The sequence below is a fragment of the Urtica dioica genome, chromosome 10 (assembly GCF_054948205.1).
Source record: "Urtica dioica subsp. dioica isolate 48M chromosome 10, U.dioica_male_clone48M_v1_H2, whole genome shotgun sequence".
NCBI lineage: Eukaryota > Viridiplantae > Streptophyta > Magnoliopsida > Rosales > Urticaceae > Urtica > Urtica dioica.
Window position 1 is genome coordinate 24,520,283 of NC_142765.1, and position 19,443 is coordinate 24,539,725.

At 38.4% G+C, this 19,443-nt stretch overlaps 2 protein-coding genes across 2 annotated transcripts; one reads left to right on the forward strand and one right to left on the reverse strand.

Moving 5' to 3' along the window:
- The first annotated feature begins 1,514 nt into the window (after positions 1–1,514).
- Positions 1,515–8,257, forward strand: LOC149384350 (uncharacterized). The gene is made up of 9 exons (XM_089628561.1): positions 1,515–1,598; positions 1,834–1,921; positions 2,190–3,293; positions 3,764–5,491; positions 5,721–6,695; positions 6,879–6,983; positions 7,070–7,159; positions 7,249–7,359; positions 7,720–8,257. The coding sequence occupies exons 2-9, from the start codon at positions 1,859–1,861 to the stop codon at positions 8,179–8,181; spliced, it is 4,638 nt and encodes a 1,545-aa protein (XP_089484687.1). The 5' UTR covers positions 1,515–1,598; positions 1,834–1,858; the 3' UTR covers positions 8,182–8,257.
- Positions 8,258–9,461: 1,204 nt separating this feature from the next.
- Positions 9,462–18,353, reverse strand: LOC149384351 (SNF2 domain-containing protein / helicase domain-containing protein / HNH endonuclease domain-containing protein). The gene is made up of 24 exons (XM_089629657.1): positions 18,017–18,353; positions 17,522–17,881; positions 17,260–17,392; positions 16,917–17,092; positions 16,416–16,489; positions 16,239–16,274; positions 16,054–16,144; positions 15,516–15,575; positions 14,906–15,065; positions 14,543–14,739; positions 13,901–14,002; positions 13,641–13,751; positions 13,149–13,214; positions 12,961–13,059; positions 12,461–12,688; positions 12,195–12,314; positions 11,994–12,092; positions 11,178–11,486; positions 10,913–11,100; positions 10,743–10,845; positions 10,512–10,657; positions 10,216–10,295; positions 9,933–10,108; positions 9,462–9,846 (listed from the first exon to the last, which is right to left on the reverse strand). Exons 1-24 carry the CDS (start codon positions 18,302–18,304, stop codon positions 9,688–9,690), a joined length of 3,561 nt encoding a protein of 1,186 aa, XP_089485783.1. The 5' UTR covers positions 18,305–18,353; the 3' UTR covers positions 9,462–9,687.
- Positions 18,354–19,443: the final 1,090 nt, after the last annotated feature.

Genomic DNA, 19,443 nt, shown 5'->3' on the forward strand with positions numbered 1-19,443 from the left:
ATTCACCACCTCTACCAGATCTGTCAATTTTCACATTTCTGTCTAATTTCCCTCAACTTCATTGATAAACACCACTAGGGTACTTACCGATTGAGTTTTTTTCATGCAACAATAGACGTATACATCATACGGTTAATATACAGTATAAGTATATAATTTAATCAATAGCATATATATAAATTTGAGACAATTAGGCTAGTAGCCCAATAGTTCACAATCCTTTTAAAAAAATAGTCAAAGTTTTATTTTTGAGACAATTGGGCCAGTAACCCAATAGTTAACATTCCTTTTAAAAAATAGTTAAAGTTTTATTTTATTAAGAAAATAGCCCACCGGGGCGAAGTAAATCAAAATTAACTGTGATTAATTTAATTTACTTCGTCCCGGTAGGCTATTTTCTTAATAAAATAAAACTTTGACAAGAATCTTAAAAGAAAATTGATTAGTTGCAACAAATTCTATCATATATATTTTTATTTAATCACATACTGGATATTATATATAGTATAATGATTATGTGATATTATATACATTATACCAATAATATGATTATTGTATATTGTTAGCGTCGGAGTTACGGCGACGACGGAGATACTGTATATAAATATATTGATAATGCGATTATTGTGTTAACATCGGAGAGGAGCGTCGGAGCCATGGTGACGACGGATATATTGTATACAATATACTAATAATGTGATTATTGTATATTGTTAGCGTCGGATTCACGGCGACGACAGAGACGGCCTCCCATAGACGTTCAAGTTCCGACGTGGCATCGCATGGCACGAAATTTGGAGCGCTTTCGTAGATCTGGTTTGTATACTATCACATGTCGAATCCGTCAGGCATTGGAATCGATCGGCGAGGATAGAGAGGGGTGTCGGAGCCATGACGGCGGCGCAGACAGTCTCCCACAACCGCTCAAGCTCCAGCGTGGCGGTGCGGAGCTCATCACGTTATTATATCTCGTATATTTGATTTGTATACCGAGCACGTTCAACGAGGACATTTTGATCCTAAAAGAAAATCCATTATATTTTAAGGCAGGGGCGGACCCAGGTGGTGGGGTCAAGTGGCCTGAGCCCCTCCGGACAAAAAAATTCAGGTTTAAAAATATATATATATATTTTTTTTTCAGCCAAAACTGAATTTTGGCCCCATCTTTCCAAGTTCTGGATCCGCCACTACTTTAAGTTTTAGAAAACCCGTTATAATATCAACCAAAATCTGCTATTACTGTAATGTCTCTTTCTTCTTCTTTTTTTTTTTTTTTTTTTTTTTTTTTGCGTTCAGGGCCTCTTTTGGTTTTGGGCCGGCGTGTTTAACTAGCACCGGGTCCGATTCTCTTAGGTAGTCTCTCCATTTCATAGTGCATTGTAACCTCTCTTCTTTTTTTTTTTCATAATAAATTTTTTAAGTTTCTTCTAATTTATTTTAAAATAATATTAATTAAAAAAAAGTACTTTTAGTATATTTTATAAAAAATTTCTAACATATATTTCCTCTCTTCCTCCCGCTTTCTCCTTCTTCCGCAAAACAAACAAAGCAATCTAACACACATTATTTCGATATAGATCATAAAATATCAAACCCTAGTAAGTAAAACCAACCAGTTTCTCTTCTACTTCATTACACGAAATTTATATTCACTTTCTATTTATTTATTAATTTATTAATTCTGTTCCGAGCTGTTATTTCCTATCTACACGTGAACCGAAATCCCCGGAGCTCTTTTCTTACTTTTGTTTTTTTTGTTTAATACTTCATCACCAAAATTGTGGAGTCTATGTAACTGGGCTTTCTTTATTGGAAATTAAAAAAAATGATTAGGGTTTGCGTGTGATGAATTTCGGCGATGGGCAACAATGGCGTCGAAACACCTGATGATCAAGGAACTGGATGGTTTCAAGTTAAAAAGGTATTTCTTATCTCAATCGTTCATTGATTTGCATTTTTTTTTTTATGTGAAAAATATGTCACTCTTGGAATTGCCTCGATCAATATACTGAATTCAATCTCCAATACATTTTTGTGTCTATGCATATTGATTCCAATCCAGGCGAGTAAAAAGCAAGAGAATAGTAACTGTTTCTGATCATTCAGCTTAATGCATTTAATACTACGCATATTTCCGATTTAGGATATGATATGACTGTTTTGATTTTTTACTTCTTTTTTGGTACCAGAAACATAGAAGTAGCTCGAAATTCTCATTGCAGAGCTGGGTCGGTGGGCTTTCGGGAAGAAATGCTTCGAACCCTCTTCGAGGTCAGTCCTCACTGAGCGATGGCAGTGGAAGCTCTCGTGACAAGCATCGGCACCAGCAACATAAGGGAGTTGAAGATTGTGCCGTCCATGGCCAGAGTAGTTTCGTTACGAATTCGACAAGTGTGTCCAACGAGAATAGACATAATGTAGAGTGTCGAAATGAGGATATTGTTGAGAAAGCTGCTTTTTCGAAGAATGAGCCTGGCGAGGATAGTGGGGCAATGCGCCCAGAGAAGTCTTTTGGTGTCGGAATAAAGTTCGGAGCAATCGAAGATGATAATCTGATTGCTTGCCGAGATGGAGGGAATCATTCTCAAGTAAAGAAATTAGAAGAGATTGTGCTTCCTAGTCCGATGCATCAATCAAATCCCGAGGGCCCAGAGATTGACGATAACCATAAAGACTCAAACGGGGTGTTTGCAATAAATGTCGCAATGCCAATGAGCAACGATGACACAGAAGAAGATCGCGGCTCTGATGTTTTGATTTGCACGGACACACCACCTATTGAACAAGTCAAGCAAGTAAATGGTGAGTCTTTAGCAGCCAATAGCTCATCTCGTGTAGAGGTTGATGCAGATTCAAGCGAACGGGATTTGATTGAGCACAATCCTGACGGTGAGCCAAAGATTTTTGAAGAGCAACCCACATCAACTTTTATCGCTAGAGACCACGTGGCTCTACATTATGATACCCCGTCAAGCTCACATAACACAAGTACAATTGGAGAGTCCGATACGGTGGAAAGCAAAGAGAGATTTAGGCAGAGACTTTGGTGTTTTTTGTTTGAGAATCTAAATAGAGCCGTTGACGAGCTTTATCTTCTTTGTGAATTGGAGTGTGATGTAGAGCAGATGAACGAGGCCATTCTTGTTCTTGGAGAGGCTGCTTCGGATTTTAAAGAGCTGACTTCTAGAGTGGAAGAGTTTGAGAGCATTAAAAAGTCGTCTCCTCACTTCAGCAATGGGGTTCCAATCAACTTGAAGAGTGACCATCGGAGGCCTCATGCTTTATCGTGGGAGGTAAGCTATCACTTAAATCATGGCAATATTAATTTTGGTGTGAAAACTGCATTTCTCTTTTAGAAATTCGTATATATACAGATTTGAAATATTTGTGAACAAATCTTATCATCGCACAAGGCATCATTGTACAGCAAAATGTTTTCCCTCTGATCTTTCATGACTCTGTCAAACCTAACGGTGAAAATTCATACATTTTAAAAATGAAGAGATATCCAAAAACTATCAAAGCTTATTGCTTGCTTTGTATTTTGTTCCATCAATTTTGATTTTAGCATCGCTATTTGTGAATGGCATATGCATACCTCTTTGAATGAAAATTACAAGTTTGGGATGAAGCGGTCTAACTTTACGCCCTAACAGTATATAAGCTATTGATGATATAAGTTTTTCGGATTTATATTGTTACCGTCCATTCATTATCTTGCTCTCTAATATAAAAAATGGTAGTATATTTATATCGAGTGCAGGTCCGAAGAATGACAACCTCGGCCCATAAATCAGAGATTCTCCAGTCGTCACTTGAAGCCTTTAAGAAAATTCAACGAGATAGAGATACCTTACACCAAACAAATACTGCAAGAGTCTTACAAAATCTCGAATCCGGTGGTAGTCTCAAACAGTCGTGTACAAGTGATGGAATAAACGGTTCAAAACATTTGATAGAAGACTCACGTACTGAGCAGAATGGGGTAGCTAATTCAGCCAAATTGGACTCTGTTGGAAATGGACATGGCTCACTTCAGGTATCATCGTCTAGTGCTATTCAATCTGAATTACCTCCTAAGGACAATTCTGTCACGGGAAAGAGTAAGAAAGAACCATGTGGATCTGAAGCAGCTCCGTTTCCTAAGAAAGTTAAAGGGTTAGTAATGGACGGTGTTTCTGACAAGAACCAGAAGTTGACAGATCATCATAGCAAGAGGCAAATCTCTGCGTCCGAACAACAAAGGGCAAAGGAAAAGAGAAGTTCAGATTCATGGAAATCCATGGACGCTTGGAAAGAGAAAAGAAACTGGCGTGACATACTCTCATCCCCCTTTAGAGTCTCTTCTCGCATTTCGCATTCGCCGGGAATGAGCAGAAAAAGTGCCGAGCGTGCACGCATGTTACATGATAAGCTTATGTCTCCCGAAAAGAAGAAGAAAACCGCGGTGGATCTGAGGAAGGACGCGGCAGAGAAGCATGCCCGGGCCATGAGAATCAGAAGCGAGTTGGAGAATGAGAGAGCCCAAAAGCTTCAGCGAACCTCTGAAAAGCTGAGCCGTGTCAGTGAATGGCAGGCCGTGCGAAGCATGAAACTGCGACAGGGAATGTATGCCCGGCAACGGCGAAGCGAATCCCGACACGAAGCCTTTCTAGCTCAAGTCGTGAAAAGAGCTGGCGACGAGAGCAGCAAAGTCAACGAGGTTCGTTTCATTACTTCTCTAAACGAAGAGAACAAGAAACTTAGTCTGAGACAGAAGCTTCAAGACTCGGAGTCGAGGAGAGCCGAGAAGCTCCAGGTGATGAAATCGAAGCAAAGGGAAGACATGGCGAGAGAGGAAGCCGTTTTGGAACGCAGGAAAATGATTGAAGCCGAGAAATTGCAGCGTCTTGCTGAGACACAGAGGAGAAAAGAAGAGGCTCAGATCAGAAGAGAAGAAGAGCGCAAAGCATCGAGCGCGGCTCGTGAGGTGAGGGCTTTGGAGCAACTTCGAAGGAAAGAGGAAAGAGCAAAAGCCCAGCAGGAAGAGGCTGAGCTTTTGGCCCAAAAGTTGGCCGAGAAGCTGAGCGAAAGTGAGCAGCGACGCAAGTTCTACCTTGAACAAATACGAGAAAGAGCTGCCATGGATTTCAGCAGGGACCAATCTTCACCTCTGCTGCGTCGGTCTATGAACAAGGAAGGTCAGGGAAAACCCATCCAAAACAACGCCACAGACGATAAGCAAGCAGGTAGTTCATCTGGGATAGGCAGCGTGACATTGCAACATTCGATGAAACGAAGAATAAAAAGAATCCGACAGAGGCTCATGGCTCTAAAATATGAGTTTCTCGAGCCGATGGTTGGGGGTGAAAATGCTGGCATTGGGTACAGAACGGCACTAGGGACGGCAAGGGTGAGGATCGGAAGATGGCTCCAAGAACTTCAAAGGCTTCGACAGGCTAGAAAAGAAGGAGCTGTAAGTATTGGACTAATATCTGCAGAGATGATCAAGGTATTGCCTTCCCTCGACTCTCTCCACTGCTTTTTATGTTCGGTCTAATTTATGTGACATTTATCCTGGATTTCTGTGGAACCGAGAGAAAGAAATTCTTAGATATTATTAATTCATTTCCTTGCCTTTACTGCCACTGCCATTGTCGAGAAGTGGTAACATTTGTGAGCTCATACAAAAATATGACTATTATTTGTTTATTGTTTCATTTTATTTTTTGTGCGCTTAGTATTTGGAGGGAAAGGATGCAGAGCTTCATGCTTCTCGCCAAGCCGGCCTTATTGATTTCATAGCTTCTACATTGCCGGCTTCTCATACATCCAAACCGGAAGCTTGCCAAGTTACAATACACCTTCTAAAGCTTTTGAAAATTGTATTATCTCTCCCCGCGAACAGGAGTTATTTTCTTGCCCAGAATCTGTTGCCCCCAATTATTCCCATGCTGTCAGCTTCCCTTGAGAACTACATAAAAATCGCGGCATCTCTAAATCTCCCAGGGAACACAAACCTTCCTTCGAGTAGAACTTCAGCCGAAAATTTTGAGTCAATATCTGAAGTCTTGGATGGTTTTCTGTGGACTGTGACAACAATCATCGGTCACAGCAACTCCGAGGAGCAACAGATCCAAATGCGGGACGGTTTACTCGAGCTATTGACGGCCTACCAAGTCATACACCGGCTCCGCGATCTGTTTGCTCTTTACGACCGACCCCAAGTGGAAGGGTCTCCGTTTCCTTCTTCAATCCTCTTGAGCATAAATTTGTTAGTTGTTTTGACATCCAGACATGAATCAAATTGCTCGATCGATTGGGAATCCTTGCACGTCGAAACATCAACAGAAGTTGGAAGCTGCGTGGCAAAATTCGCTGAATATACGGATACCGGATTTCCCACAGATACGCCTGGCGATCTTAAAGCTGTACCAGAGGTCACGCCGTTAGATTCTAAGCGGGTTGTCGGGGTAGATCAAGATGTTTCAGACGAATCTAAGGTTTGTACCCAAGATACGGTGAAGTCTCGTTCGCCTCAGAAGGAGGAGAAAAAGCCGATGGAGTGTATGGAACAAAAGAGTGAGAATGCTCTGAGCATGGATCAGCCTGTGGTGTTTCTTCTTTCGGCCATATCAGAGACTGGGCTTGTCAGCCTTCTTTCTCTTTTGACCGCTGTTCTATTGCAGGCAAACAATAGATTGTCTTCTGACCAGGTACTCGTTCTGCTTCAAATTAGTGGTTAAGGATTTCTCTTATGTGATTCAGATTTCAAGTTATATTTGCTTCTTTTGGACATGTCCATCATGGCTTTTGTTGTGATTTTGAGAAATGGACAATGTTAGATAATCAAATCACTTAATTCTTGTGACAAGCAGAATATTTTTGAGCTGTTTCAGGGGTCATATGTGCTTCCTTGTAATTTTGAGGAGGTGGCAACAGGAGTGCTCAAAGTGTTGAACAATTTGGCTCTATTGGATATCAAGTGTTTGCAGAAAATGTTGGTCAGTAGCTCGATTTCATAACCTTTTTGGGGATGTCAAAATTTTGCTTCGTTTCAGGCTTAATATTCTTTTGTTTCCCGTCACAGTCAAAGACAGACTTGAAAATGGAGTTCTTCCATTTACTCAGCTTCCTTCTATCTCATTGCAACAGCAAATGGAAAGCCGCTAATGATCAGGTTTCTCTACATACATCCTTTCTAGTTTTTATTGCATCTTTTTATTTTTTTCTCTTTTCTTTCGTTAACGGAAAAATAATTTGTCTCAGGTCGGTCTGCTTCTGCTCGAGTCTCTTTCGCTTCTTGGCCACTTTGCATTATTCCACCCGGGCAACCAAGCAGTTCTTCGATGGGGAAAGACACCAACAATCCTTCATAAGGTCGGTCGATTCTCCACTCTCGCTCTGTCTTGGGAAATTTCAACCTATGAAAAATGAAAACAAATATTTAGCGATATAAACCACAAAAACATAAGCATTTGCATTTTAGTCAACGTTTTGTAAATTTTTCGAAAATAGCCATAAATGTCTCGTAAATAGCCAAAAATATGACGTAACCAACGTTATTTAAACATATTTACTAGAAATTTACTCTGCGTAAATAGATTTACGTGGCTATGTACCAAAAATTAACGAAACGTTGGCTATTCAGAAATTTTTAACGTTTCATATGGCTAGATAGCCACTGGACCCAAATAAAAATCTGACTTCCTGTTCCTTGTTGATATGTTTTGAGGACAGATATGCGATCTACCTTTTGTATTCTTCAGCGATCCAGAGCTGATGCCGAGCTTGGCCAGCGCTCTGGTCGCTGCCTGTTTCGAGTGCGAGCAGAACAAAGGCGTGGTCCAGCAAGAAATAAGCACCGACATGTTGCTCTCTTTGCTCAGATCTTGCAGAAATACGCCAGTTGAGTGTAATGATAATAATAATAGTAATAATAATAGCAATCCTCTCAATCCTGAGCTCAAGAAGGTTCAACTTCCCGGCCGTCACAGCTCTCGAAACGCTCGGGGAAAGAAGAGTGGGAAGGTAAGAAATGGTCGAGGGACAAGGACAATTAACGAAGAAACGGGTCTGAGGCCGTCTTCGGAAACTTCTTCGTCCTTGATGTTACATTGTAGATTATCTCTCGGTTTCGTTGATAAAGCGGAGAACTTCTTTTCGTCTAACGTAGCGGAACAAGTATACGGTCAGCCATGAGTTGGCAAAATATATATATTAAATAAATAAAAAGGGATATCTGCTTGAGCGCCGATGCTCGCGGACTGTTGTCGAATTAAGAGTCAAGACACTTAGAATACATTTTCTCGAAGCTGAATTTTGAAAATGGGGACGCTGACAAAAATACGAATTGTTACCGGTATAGAATGGCGAGATTTTGCTCGTCACAAAAGAGATACATTGGAATTCTCAAGAAGAGCTGTGAATACCTATTTGTTAATGTTCTTATAACTTTTATGTTTTGACCATTTTTGCTTTAGTACCTTTTACATTTACCGGTGCTTGTGAATTATTACGGTTGTATTGTTGTACCAAGGTAAGGTTATAGTTGCGCATTTGGAAGGGAACAGAATTTCCATTTCAAACGGAATTCGGTTCTGTTTTGAGCAGAATTCTAGTGGTAAAAGAACATAATTTATGGTCTGGAAAAAAATTTAAATAAAAAAAATTAAATCCAAAAATGTCTCCAAATAAAAAAAAAATTGAAAACTGAATAATGTGGAGCATAATTCTGAGAATTTGTTTCTCCGGAACCAAAATTTTGTTTCCTAACTGGTAAAAATGATCTTGTTTGTTTTGTGGAAATTTTAATTTTTGTTTATTGAAAGCACTGCTCCCAAAGATTGTAGTATTTAGCTAAACCCCAAATGCAGCATAGTTAACAAAGATAAATGATTTAAATGAGAAAGGTACATTCCTAAGAAATAGTTGAAGGCGTCCATAATCCGGCTAAGAGAAGAGTCAAACAACATACCATTTACTTTGCATGCTTTGGACATCCTCTTACTCTGACATTTTAGAAAGTAAACTTGATACAAATCTAAACGTCTAAAGTTGCAATTGAAATAAGCCGAAAATGAAATCTTTTTCTCTAGAAACGATTTAAACCATCTCCAACAAGGATGCATAATGCATCAAAGTTCGGAGATTTTATATCAACCATGATGAAAATGGAGATGCATTTTTCATATTTGCATCATGGAATAGTGGTGATCTAAATATAGATCACCACTATCCATATATACACTTTAATACTCAAGTTCTTAATAATTTTAAAATTGATCTGAATTACAATTCACAGTTACAATTTTGTACCTAATGTATAAATTGTATATTTATTTTTCATATGATTGTGTAAATTAAAAATTGAATATAAAGATTTAAATATTTTATTCTAAAATACTTAATTAAAGAACAGTCTTTGTATTTCGTGGGACGTAGAAAAGTTGGTTCGAGGAATTAAAACAAAAATAGACGGGGTTGTGAAGGTCAATGGACAAAGTAGTTGGTTCTTTTTCTGGTTGACCTGGACACTGGGTTTGGAATTGCAACGAACCAAAAGCTTTCTAATGAAAACTAATGATCCAGCTATTTCTACTATTAGCTCAACCAAGATCTACACATTGCATCTACATGCTCATGAATGATTACAAAAAAAAATGTAAATTTTATATATTTGCTCATGAACAATCACAACACATGATATTAGAGTTCATTTGTGGTTTTGAATACAGGAATATCCGTGCTAGCACTGCAATCCCCGGTTTTATCGCAATTAACACTTCCAAACGCATAAGCACTCCCTGGAACCACAATTGAAAGCATATCCTCTATCACATCCTGCGTCGCCGAACTCTCCGGGATCTAAAATCGGACACGTAACAACAATGTAAAGTCGTGATTGCTTTAATTCGGTCGGCGACAAAAATAAAAATGAGAGAGAGAGAGACCTTGACACTAGTGTCTGTTTGTTGATTATCACGGTCCTGTTTGAGGCCATTCATAAAGTCCTTGAGTTGTTTCTTGGCCTTGGCTCTCTCGACACGCCGCTCGTTGCTTTGTGCCTTTGTGACGTCAGAATGACAGGCCACACAAAGTGTCCTCATGTTCTCAAGATTGCACTCGCCTACACAAGATTATAATCAAAGTCTATATATACCAACTGAAGACTATATGAAAATTTATATTAAAAAAAAATAATAAAAAATAAATTAAGGTTGCATTGTATCTCACCTCCACCTCTGTACACGGGAACAATGTGGTCTGCGTGCCACGCATTGCCCTCCCTCGGGTCACTAATAAGCTTCTCAAGCCTGCACATCATGTATTACATTTTGAGTAGCTATTCAGGTTTACAAAAAATTAAAAAAAATTCGGATTTTGTTTGTCTCCCAAATTTACATTTAAGACGAGATAAAATGCATCTTCATGTGATCTTTCAAGGGTCTAGTACCAATAAATTACAGTATAATGTCAATCAGGATAGAATTAATTAGTACAAAATACTCAATTTCAAGGAGGTAACTTACAACTTCTTCTGGATCGCTATTCCTGGGGCAACTTTTTCAATATGCGCTCTTCGCTTGGCCGAAGATAAAGGTCTTAGGTACGCCACAAGTTTATGACAGTCCAATTGACAATTTGTACAAACGCCATGCTCGAGTTGAAAAAGTTCCTGGCGATATCAAGCTATGATGAAACTCCTAGAATATCTCGAGAAATAGATATATAGCGTGTCGCGTGATTTGTGTTATCCTGACCTGACGAAGAGATCTGCTACTAGTTCTTATGCGATATTCTTCATAGCATTCGAGTTTACAGAAAAGGTCCTCGAAAAATTCCGGTGATTTTGCATTGCTACTCCTGAAAGGGAAACAAGTTTCAGTCCGACCCAAATAACCGTAATAGAGAAAGGATAGCTGAGACTTACTTGCACGGTGACTGACACAGTTTACAGAGTGGTTCATCGGTTGAGCTCCAACCCTGCGTGTATTCATTCTCTTTTTTCCTACTTCCACTGCGTAGACGAATACTTTTCCACACAGCATCCACTGGAAGAGCTTGGCTGATCTCATCCAACGGTGTACGGCGGCGCTTGCTTCCAACCTTTAGCAACCCCTGATATAGAGCAACTATACTTAGTCACTAATTCTAGTTTTGTGTTAATTACAAGAATGAGAGGAATATGCATATACCCCATTCTTGTGGTTGATGCCTTCGTTTAAAAAGCATAGCTCAACGGCCAAGGGAAGTTGCAATGGTTTTCCGATTAACTTTCTTCGCTCGACGGGTCTCAGATTATCCCACTCCTTGCTGAATGCTAAAACAGCGGACCTATACGACGGGTCATCCTTGATAGACTCTGAACTCGTGGGCTTTTCAGGAACAAGAGAGCCTACAGGCTCGAGTTCCTCTGGTCGAAAATTCACAAATAGTGGCTTCGGTCTTGTGTCTTCCCCCGGAATGCAAGAGTACAGGTGAATCCTAGCAGTGTATTGGCTCACCTGAAAGCACGTGAATCAAAGTATTACTTGGCTATCATCTAATAATTCCAATCACTGCAGCTATATCTATTTTTTTTTAATGGACAGTTGGAAAAGAATCTCAATAAACAAAGCCATCAAGTCTCGACGCCCAGTCCCTGACTGAATCAGAGATCAAAAGCTGTGAAAATGGGTTTTTTTATTTATTTATTTATTTTTATTTATGAAGCCACGCAGTAATCCAAAAAAGCCTTATATTAATTGTAAATCCTCTCTTCGATCACTGTTTATTATGAGTTTAATATATTGAAAATGGTAGGCTATGTAACATCTGACAAAATGTTACCAGACATTTATCTAAACCGAATTACAAGACTTAAAACAGTACGTGTACTGTAAAGGCCAATTATAAAATTATTTTTTTCTTCTTTTCCAGTTAATACTGTGGCTTAATTTACGAGGTACCACTATCAAAATGGATAACATAGCACAAGGGATTCCAATAGTGATAGCAACAGTTTTTTCTACCTCGAATCGCAAAGAATCCACCAAGTTACGGAGACATTCATCCACTTTTACAATCCCATCTTCTTCTTCTTCTTCCCTTTCAGGCAAAAATGCTTCATCCTAAATTTAGAGTTGAAACAATTCAATCTGAAGTTGAACCTTAATTCGAGAACTTTCCATAACTTGAATTTTAACTTTACACTGAGTGTGATCTTCACAAACCTCGTCCATTTTCGAAGCACATCTTTCAGTTTTCTCATTGTTACTTGGGGAGGAGATATCTTCCAACTCTGCCTCTGAAACAGTCTTCTTGTCAACAGAAAAGCCAGACTTCACATCGGCCTGTTTCACATGGAGATCGGTGTGCACCGGCACACAGACGAATTATATTCAACCAAAAAAATGGCCACATGTTCAATAGTAATAAAAAAAAAAACGAACGGAGTGAAGAATGTGGAGAACGAAACTACCCAAGATGTAACCTTTACCTCAATATGACACCTTTCTGTTTCGGATAAAATGCTGCCTATGCTACACTTTTCTCGAGACTCTAGTTCTACATGCTCTTCATCCGCCACCTCATCATGTGATCCGGGGGTTGTATCATTCAAGCTAGAGGGAGTAGCAAGCTCACCATGCTCTGTGTTTTCCGGATTCTTAATCTTGTCCTTGAGAATTCCCGTTTCACATGACTCAAGGAAAGAAATGCCTTCAACCTAGTATTCCAAAAGCATGTTAAATCTTTCAGAACACATGTAGTACTGAATCGTACGCCGATACATCAATATGTAACGTAGAGCAAAAATAAGCTATCAAAATATTCAAACAAACATTGGCAATAATCGAACAAGATTAAAAGTGAAAAAGTTTCCATGAGGGCCTCAGACGATTAAGCTGTGTATTAATTCAAGCAAAATTTGAATGAAGTTCGGAGCTCAAAGAAAGCAATGAAATGCTAAATAAACACATATAAAGATGGAGAAACAACCTCTATTTCTTGTAGTGCATCATACTTTCCGTTAGTTGTGCATGATACACGGCGCAAGCTCTTGTTCAAACTTTGCCAATGAGACTCGTCAACAGTGTCCTGAGATGTGTTACTAACTATCAGCACTAGACTCTTCAGAGGATAAAAAAAAAGGCGCGTAAATCCATGATAATGAAAGAAACAAGAACCTTTGCACAGAATATGTAGATGTTTACTGCATTCTTTTGCCCTCGTCTGTGAGCTCTATCCTCAGCCTTTCCAAAATGAGTACAGAAGAAGCATATGTATAAAACAAATAAAAGACAAGGAAATAACATAATAAGATTTTACTAGAAAACGGCTTCATCAACGTGTAACTCTGATCTCTAGGACCGATACTTTTGTGGTGTAATTTTGTGTCCAGGTGCACGCCACACAGTTAATTAAAAAAATGATCTAGGACAAGGGAGATTTGGCTTTTGGTTCAGCGGAATGGAAGTCTTTGACTTTGGTAGAGACACAAGTTCAGATCGTGGGAGCTCATCAATTGCTGTTGACTCCTTATCCGGTTTTGCTTTTTTTTTTTTTTTTTTTTTTCCGGGAAAGAGACAAATATTTGAGTTTGGAAGTGGGTCGACTATTCTCGTCTTTTAAAGTTGTGTTGATTTTGGCAAATAATTTAATTCCTTTTCTATGTTTACCTGAAGCATCAGCGCTGGTGACTGAGGAAGCTCCAAGAACACAACATGTTGTGCTGATGAGAAATCCAATCCAACACCGCCAGCAGTGATACCAATTATTGCAATTGTAATCTAGTTCAAAGATGTCAGCATTAGGAAAATTTTATGAACGAAATGGTGGAACAACAAAACCAAATGACTATAAATCCCTAACTTCTTGAGGCAGTGCCATAGAAGGGATTAATAAATGAAGCACAATTAGGAAGAAATCAGATTATTACATCAGTTGATGATTGGAATGATAACACGGCTGACTGCCTATCTCTAGCAAGCGTGGTTCCGTCAATGCGTACAAAACCAATCCCTTTTTCACTGATGAATTCCTGAATTACAAGAAAATGTTAAAATTTGCTTCAAAAACCAGCAAAAATCTAGAATTTTATTGGACCTATACGAGAATAATAGCTAGCCTTGGCTGACTCAATTGTAGAGTAAAGGGACTTGAAAAGGATCATTTTAAATTTTAAAAATATTAATTGAATATAATCCAAATATCACAGGCCTTTTCCACATAAAAAGGGAAGGTTTGTTCAGAAATCTATTAGATGAACGATTGATAAAAGGGACAATCCACAATGCAGCTTGTCCTAGTTCAAGCAACATGAAATCGCCAATCAACATAAGATATTGATGAACTTAAGTGATACTGCGTAAAATATGAAAAACAGAGGATTCATCAAAATCTTCACATCCCTTGATGTTTCTGATCTTGGAAGAAGCCTTGCCGAGAATTCAGGCTTAAACATGCATAATGGCAAGATGTTACAACATACTCTAAAGAAATGAGTGAAAAATAGACTAACATTGACAGAAATGGACCTCTTATACATTTGTGCCCCACATCGAAAAAGTTACAAAGTTACCTGCAAACCGTTAAGTACTCTATGATGATGGGCAAAAATGATCATTTTACGACAAGTGGAACTGGAATCCAAATCTGTTGCACCATCTGACTCGGCAATGACTGGATGAATGGAAAGCCATTCCCGAAAGCCAGAGAGCTTCGCAATACCAACTTCTTGCTCGGAAAGCTTCCCTGAAGTACTGCAAGCCTCACCATCTGCCAAGCACAATTTTATTCATGTATAATACTAAGTTTCTTCTACTAGAAAACATTAAGTTTAGTAACTATTGACTCAGGAAATTAGTACAAAGAGTGTTGAATGAAAAAACACAATGATGAAAAAAAAAAACGCAACCTTCAAAAGATTATGAACGCAACATACCATCAGACTCATCTACGTCTTCAGAGTCGCTTATTTCGCCAGCTCTCTGTCCAACAGCGGCTTTTGCAGCAACTACATCAGCTCTCTTCAGAAAAACTCTAATAATTTGCCTTCGCTTGGGTGGCAACTGAAGCATGACGTGCTCCTTCAAACGCCTAATCTAGAACAAACAATTATAGTGTAATTATTCAGGTCACTATATCGATATTGGTATAGCGTGCAATGCAAACATCACACAGGTCATTAAATTTATGTGCAAATAAGATAGGTTAAAATCTTGACAAAGAATGCAAAACAGAAGCTCTAGGGTACGCAAGAAGCTTAACCTTTTTTTTTTCTTTTTTGAGGTGATAGAAGTACTAACAGCTTCTAGCTATTTTGTGATACAAATAAATAGTAGCTTATTTACATAATTACACAGCTTTACGACCCAGTTACTTACTGAAACGAATTACCGACATAATTTATCTTACTTCTCGATGTGTTTCTAGAAACTCTTTCAACATAGTAAAGTTAAATGTTTTCAACTCCATTTTTGTTATAAAAAATTAATTAAAAAAAAAATTGCATGTAAATTTTGTAGTTTTCAAAACATTTAGGCAATGCATACCATTACAGTCTGCTTTAGTAACACATTCAACTCCTCTAAACGAATTCCCTTTGAGAAATCCTGCAGCACCACGATGAGCGTATTCATGTCAATTTAGGAGAATATAATATATGATAGAAAGCAGCCAAAGTTCATTCTTTTATTCTTCTTCCTGTTCTTTTCTTTTCTTTTTATGTTCTCCACCTGCCAAACACAACAAATTTTAAGACTACGAAACTCAAATATATTCTTTGTAGTTTGTAGGTACCTAGGAATTTAATCCCACATTTTAAGACCACTCGAACTAAGCCTTCTAGTTATACCTTGTATCAACAGCCATGCAAGTGGACGAATTGCATATATGACATATTTTGACCAACACAATGTCCACATTCTTAAATACCAATGGGATAGGCAGACAAAAATTTGAGGACAAACTATAGCAATCAACAACAAACCGAAAATCTTCCACATCCAACAGCGATGCAATAGCAGAACTCTTTTCATTACTGGAAAGTTCAAAGCAATTTATGACTTAAGTTAGTTCAGTCCAAAGTACCTGGTAAGTGTTCCCATCCACACCTTGGTAAACTTTGGAGTCGCAGTATGTTTTTGCAAATTCATATTTGTTCTTTCCTAATAAGCCAGGCCTATAAAAAAAATCAAGGGAAATAAGATTGGAGACAAAATAGTAAATAAGTAAAAAAAAAAAAAAAAAAAAGGTAGAGGAGAGAAGAAACTTGCCATAACATGTTTATCTGATGAAATATGTCGAAAGGCCTAAGGTCACCTAGGAAACAAACCAAAATAAACATGAAAGCTAAGAGAAAATAACTGTTGAATAGAACCTAAAATACCAGCAGTAGAGAGCATTTATTAGAACAAAAATATGTTACTTTTTGTGCATGAAGATTCAACAACCTTGACAAAGAAGGAGTCCCTGAAAGTAGAACCACATGCTTGACCTTAGTTGCCATGTCAATAACAGCTTTAGTCTGTTAACGAACACGATCAGAAATTAGATGACAAAAGTTGGTTGTTTTGAAAAGATGGTAATATTATCATAAAAACGAAAGGCGATCGAGAATATAAAAACAATCAGGCTAGAGAGTTTTAAGCATGTATGTTATTCAGCAGATTTGATTTTATTACGATGCGTACAGCAACAGATTAAAGCATTGATAACACAATAAAGAAAACGTAACTGTGTTAGGTTGTGGTTGATGTGGGTAAAAATTATAGAATTAGTTTTGGTTAGGATAAAGACAGCAAGATATCAGAACAGCATTTTCTGAGATCGCCTTTCGTGTCACATTGTAGCTCAATGAACTCATTAGTTGTCCATTCTTAATAATAATAAAAAAAAAAACGACGAGTTATACCTCCATAAACATTCATATACAAATTTCATGTGTATTATACCTCTCCTGGTTCTGATGCTTTTTTCGTGCATCGTATGTGGTGAGACTCGTCGACTATCAAAAGAGCCCAGTCTCGTTCAAGCATACTCTTCCTCAAGCGGTAAAGCATTGTATAAGAGATGACCACTACTTTAGGACAACTCTTCAAGTGAGCGGGGTTATTTTGATGACCAAAAACTGAATTCCGAGAGGACAAGAAAATAATCATTTGCGGTTTTACTACACAGAAACAATATATGAAAGAGAGAACTATCGGGAAGGAATCTGCAATGAAATAGAATGAAAATACCCTTCCAGAAAAAGAATTACATATATATTTATAAATATATAAATTCAAGTGTTACCGAGATGGATATCAGAAGGCAATAGAGATGGAACCCAACGCTCAAATTCTTCTGCCCATGAAAAACGTAAAATCGCCGGGCAAACAACGAGCACGGGGCCTTCATTCAAGAAAGTGCACGCAATCGCAATAGCCTGAGATGGAAAAAAATGCGCGGACTGTCAAGGCAACCGAGACAAGCGAAAACATTCAAGAGTCCAACGATACATTCGCGGGTCATGAAATATCAAAAGAATGAATACATACACAGCCGAACTGATTACCTGCAGTGTTTTTCCTAGTCCCATTTCATCCGCAATGAGACACCGACCGCCTCGCCGCAGCCCGTACCTAAGGCCGTCGAGCTGAAAAGGCAAGAGAACTTCTAAAAGCGACCTCGGAAGCTTCTCGATCGTCTCATCGACCTTCTCGTCGGAGAGGTGTTCGGGCCGGAAAGGGATCCACCTATCGACTTCTGAGGAATGGGAAAGCCTCTCGATGACGTTGAGTGTTCCCCAAGGTATGTCCTCAATCTCAACGCTTTTGTTTCCCTTCAGAGCCTTCGTGACCGCACTGTAGTCCCTCACCTTGTATACGCAGGCCTTTCGACCCCCGAGATTTTGGGTGTAGTGCGATGGCATCACCTGAGGGATGTCAAAAATCACAGAACCCCAATTCAGGTTCGCCTTTATACATTTATACACTCTTTTACTACAGAAGCTCAATTTTAAACGTACACGGATTTCAAGTTCTATATGACCCCCAATAAGTAAACTCACATTCGAGAGGCAATCTTCCAATACGCGCAAGCATTGGTCTTGGCCGGGAAATGGAAACCCTCGCAGAGACACCGGAGTGATGGCGAAGGAATCGGGAGATGAAATTTCAAGCCTGGCTCGGAACTTGGTCGCGGGTTCTTCGACGGAAGAAGGAACAACTCGATTAGGGTTAGGTTTTAATTGGGGCAGTTGTGGAGCGTTGGAAGATCGGAGTCTCGCTTCGCGCTTTGCCAGGGCTGCGAGGCGGTTGGCTTCAGCTCGTTGCCTCTGCTGGTCGGTGATCTCCATTGTTGAGCTTTTTGGGAGTATCAGAGAGAAATATTTGAAACGAAATGATGACGAGCGGGAAAATGGAGGTTTTCGACCATGTCCTCGTCGTTCTCCATTTTTACCTAAACAAACGACATTTATGTTTCTTTCATGCCCTTTCATGCGGGTCCAACAAAACGAAACTTTTCATAAATAAAATAAAAAATAAAAATAAGAAGTAAATATTATATAAAATAGTATTTGAAACTAATTAATTAATGAAATAGTCAAAATTTTAATATTTTAACAAAAATAATTAGTCACATTGTCAAAAATATATCTTGAACTTCATATCTAGTTTATCTTCCAACTCGGTAGAAATATCTTCTTTACGAATTTTTTCTCCTCCTAAAAAGAAAAATTGGGTTATATAGTTATAATGTAACATTTAAGTTTGCAAGTGTATTTGTTTCACTTGCATCGAGGTATCATTCTTATAATTTCACTCGAGACTAGTTTTCTTTTTCGATCAATTGCTTCCAAAATTTTCATTCACCTTTCAATAAATCCAACTTATTTTTCAATTGGAGTTTATCGTATACTCTTTGTGTTTCTGAGAAATATTTTTCGCCATGTTCTCCCATCCTAACTTGATGAAAGCTGTTCCCTGTCGATTTTCGACTTCAATATCCGCAATACAAACGTCGCATAAGATATCAACCGCATCTTTGTCCCATGACTCTTTATTTCACGACCGTGTATCATGATTTTCATCCATCTGTGTACATAAAATATATATAAGCAAATTTTCAAATTTCAGAAAGGTACAAAACTTTTTTTTAAGAAGTTATATTAGTAACTACGTTTGTTTATACATAAGATGAGAATTTAAAATAAATATATAGTACTTAAAAAATTGGTTTGTGCTGTAATGATGTAATCTGATAAAATTTAAAAATACTTCAAAACCTCAAATATTGTATCATTTTAGCAAAAGATCAACTAAACTTAACTATAGTTAGTTTGTAATACCATAGTTATTTTTTATTGCCGACACACCAACTAAACATATCTCAGTTTGAACCAAGGTTTGAAATTCCTGGGAAACCGGACGAAAACCAGTCCGGAAACTGTTTTTTCAAAGTTCCGGTACTAGTATGTACAAAAACGTTCACTTT

Excerpts from the sequence above, each read along its gene's own strand:
- LOC149384350 (XM_089628561.1), top strand. The coding sequence starts at position 1,859 with ATGGGCAACAATGGCGTCGAAACACCTGATGATCAAGGAACTGGATGG. Across the intron at positions 1,922-2,189 it reads GATGGTTTCAAGTTAAAAAG|AAACATAGAAGTAGCTCGAA; the intron begins GTATTTCTTATC and ends TTTTGGTACCAG. Across the intron at positions 6,984-7,069 it reads AGTGTTTGCAGAAAATGTTG|TCAAAGACAGACTTGAAAAT; the intron begins GTCAGTAGCTCG and ends TTCCCGTCACAG.
- LOC149384351 (XM_089629657.1), bottom strand. The coding sequence starts at position 18,304 with ATGGAGATCACCGACCAGCAGAGGCAACGAGCTGAAGCCAACCGCCTC. Across the intron at positions 15,576-16,053 it reads TGGATGGGAACACTTACCAG|GATTTCTCAAAGGGAATTCG; the intron begins GTACTTTGGACT and ends GTGGTGCTGCAG. Across the intron at positions 12,093-12,194 it reads GTGCTTCGAAAATGGACGAG|GATGAAGCATTTTTGCCTGA; the intron begins GTTTGTGAAGAT and ends CTCTAAATTTAG.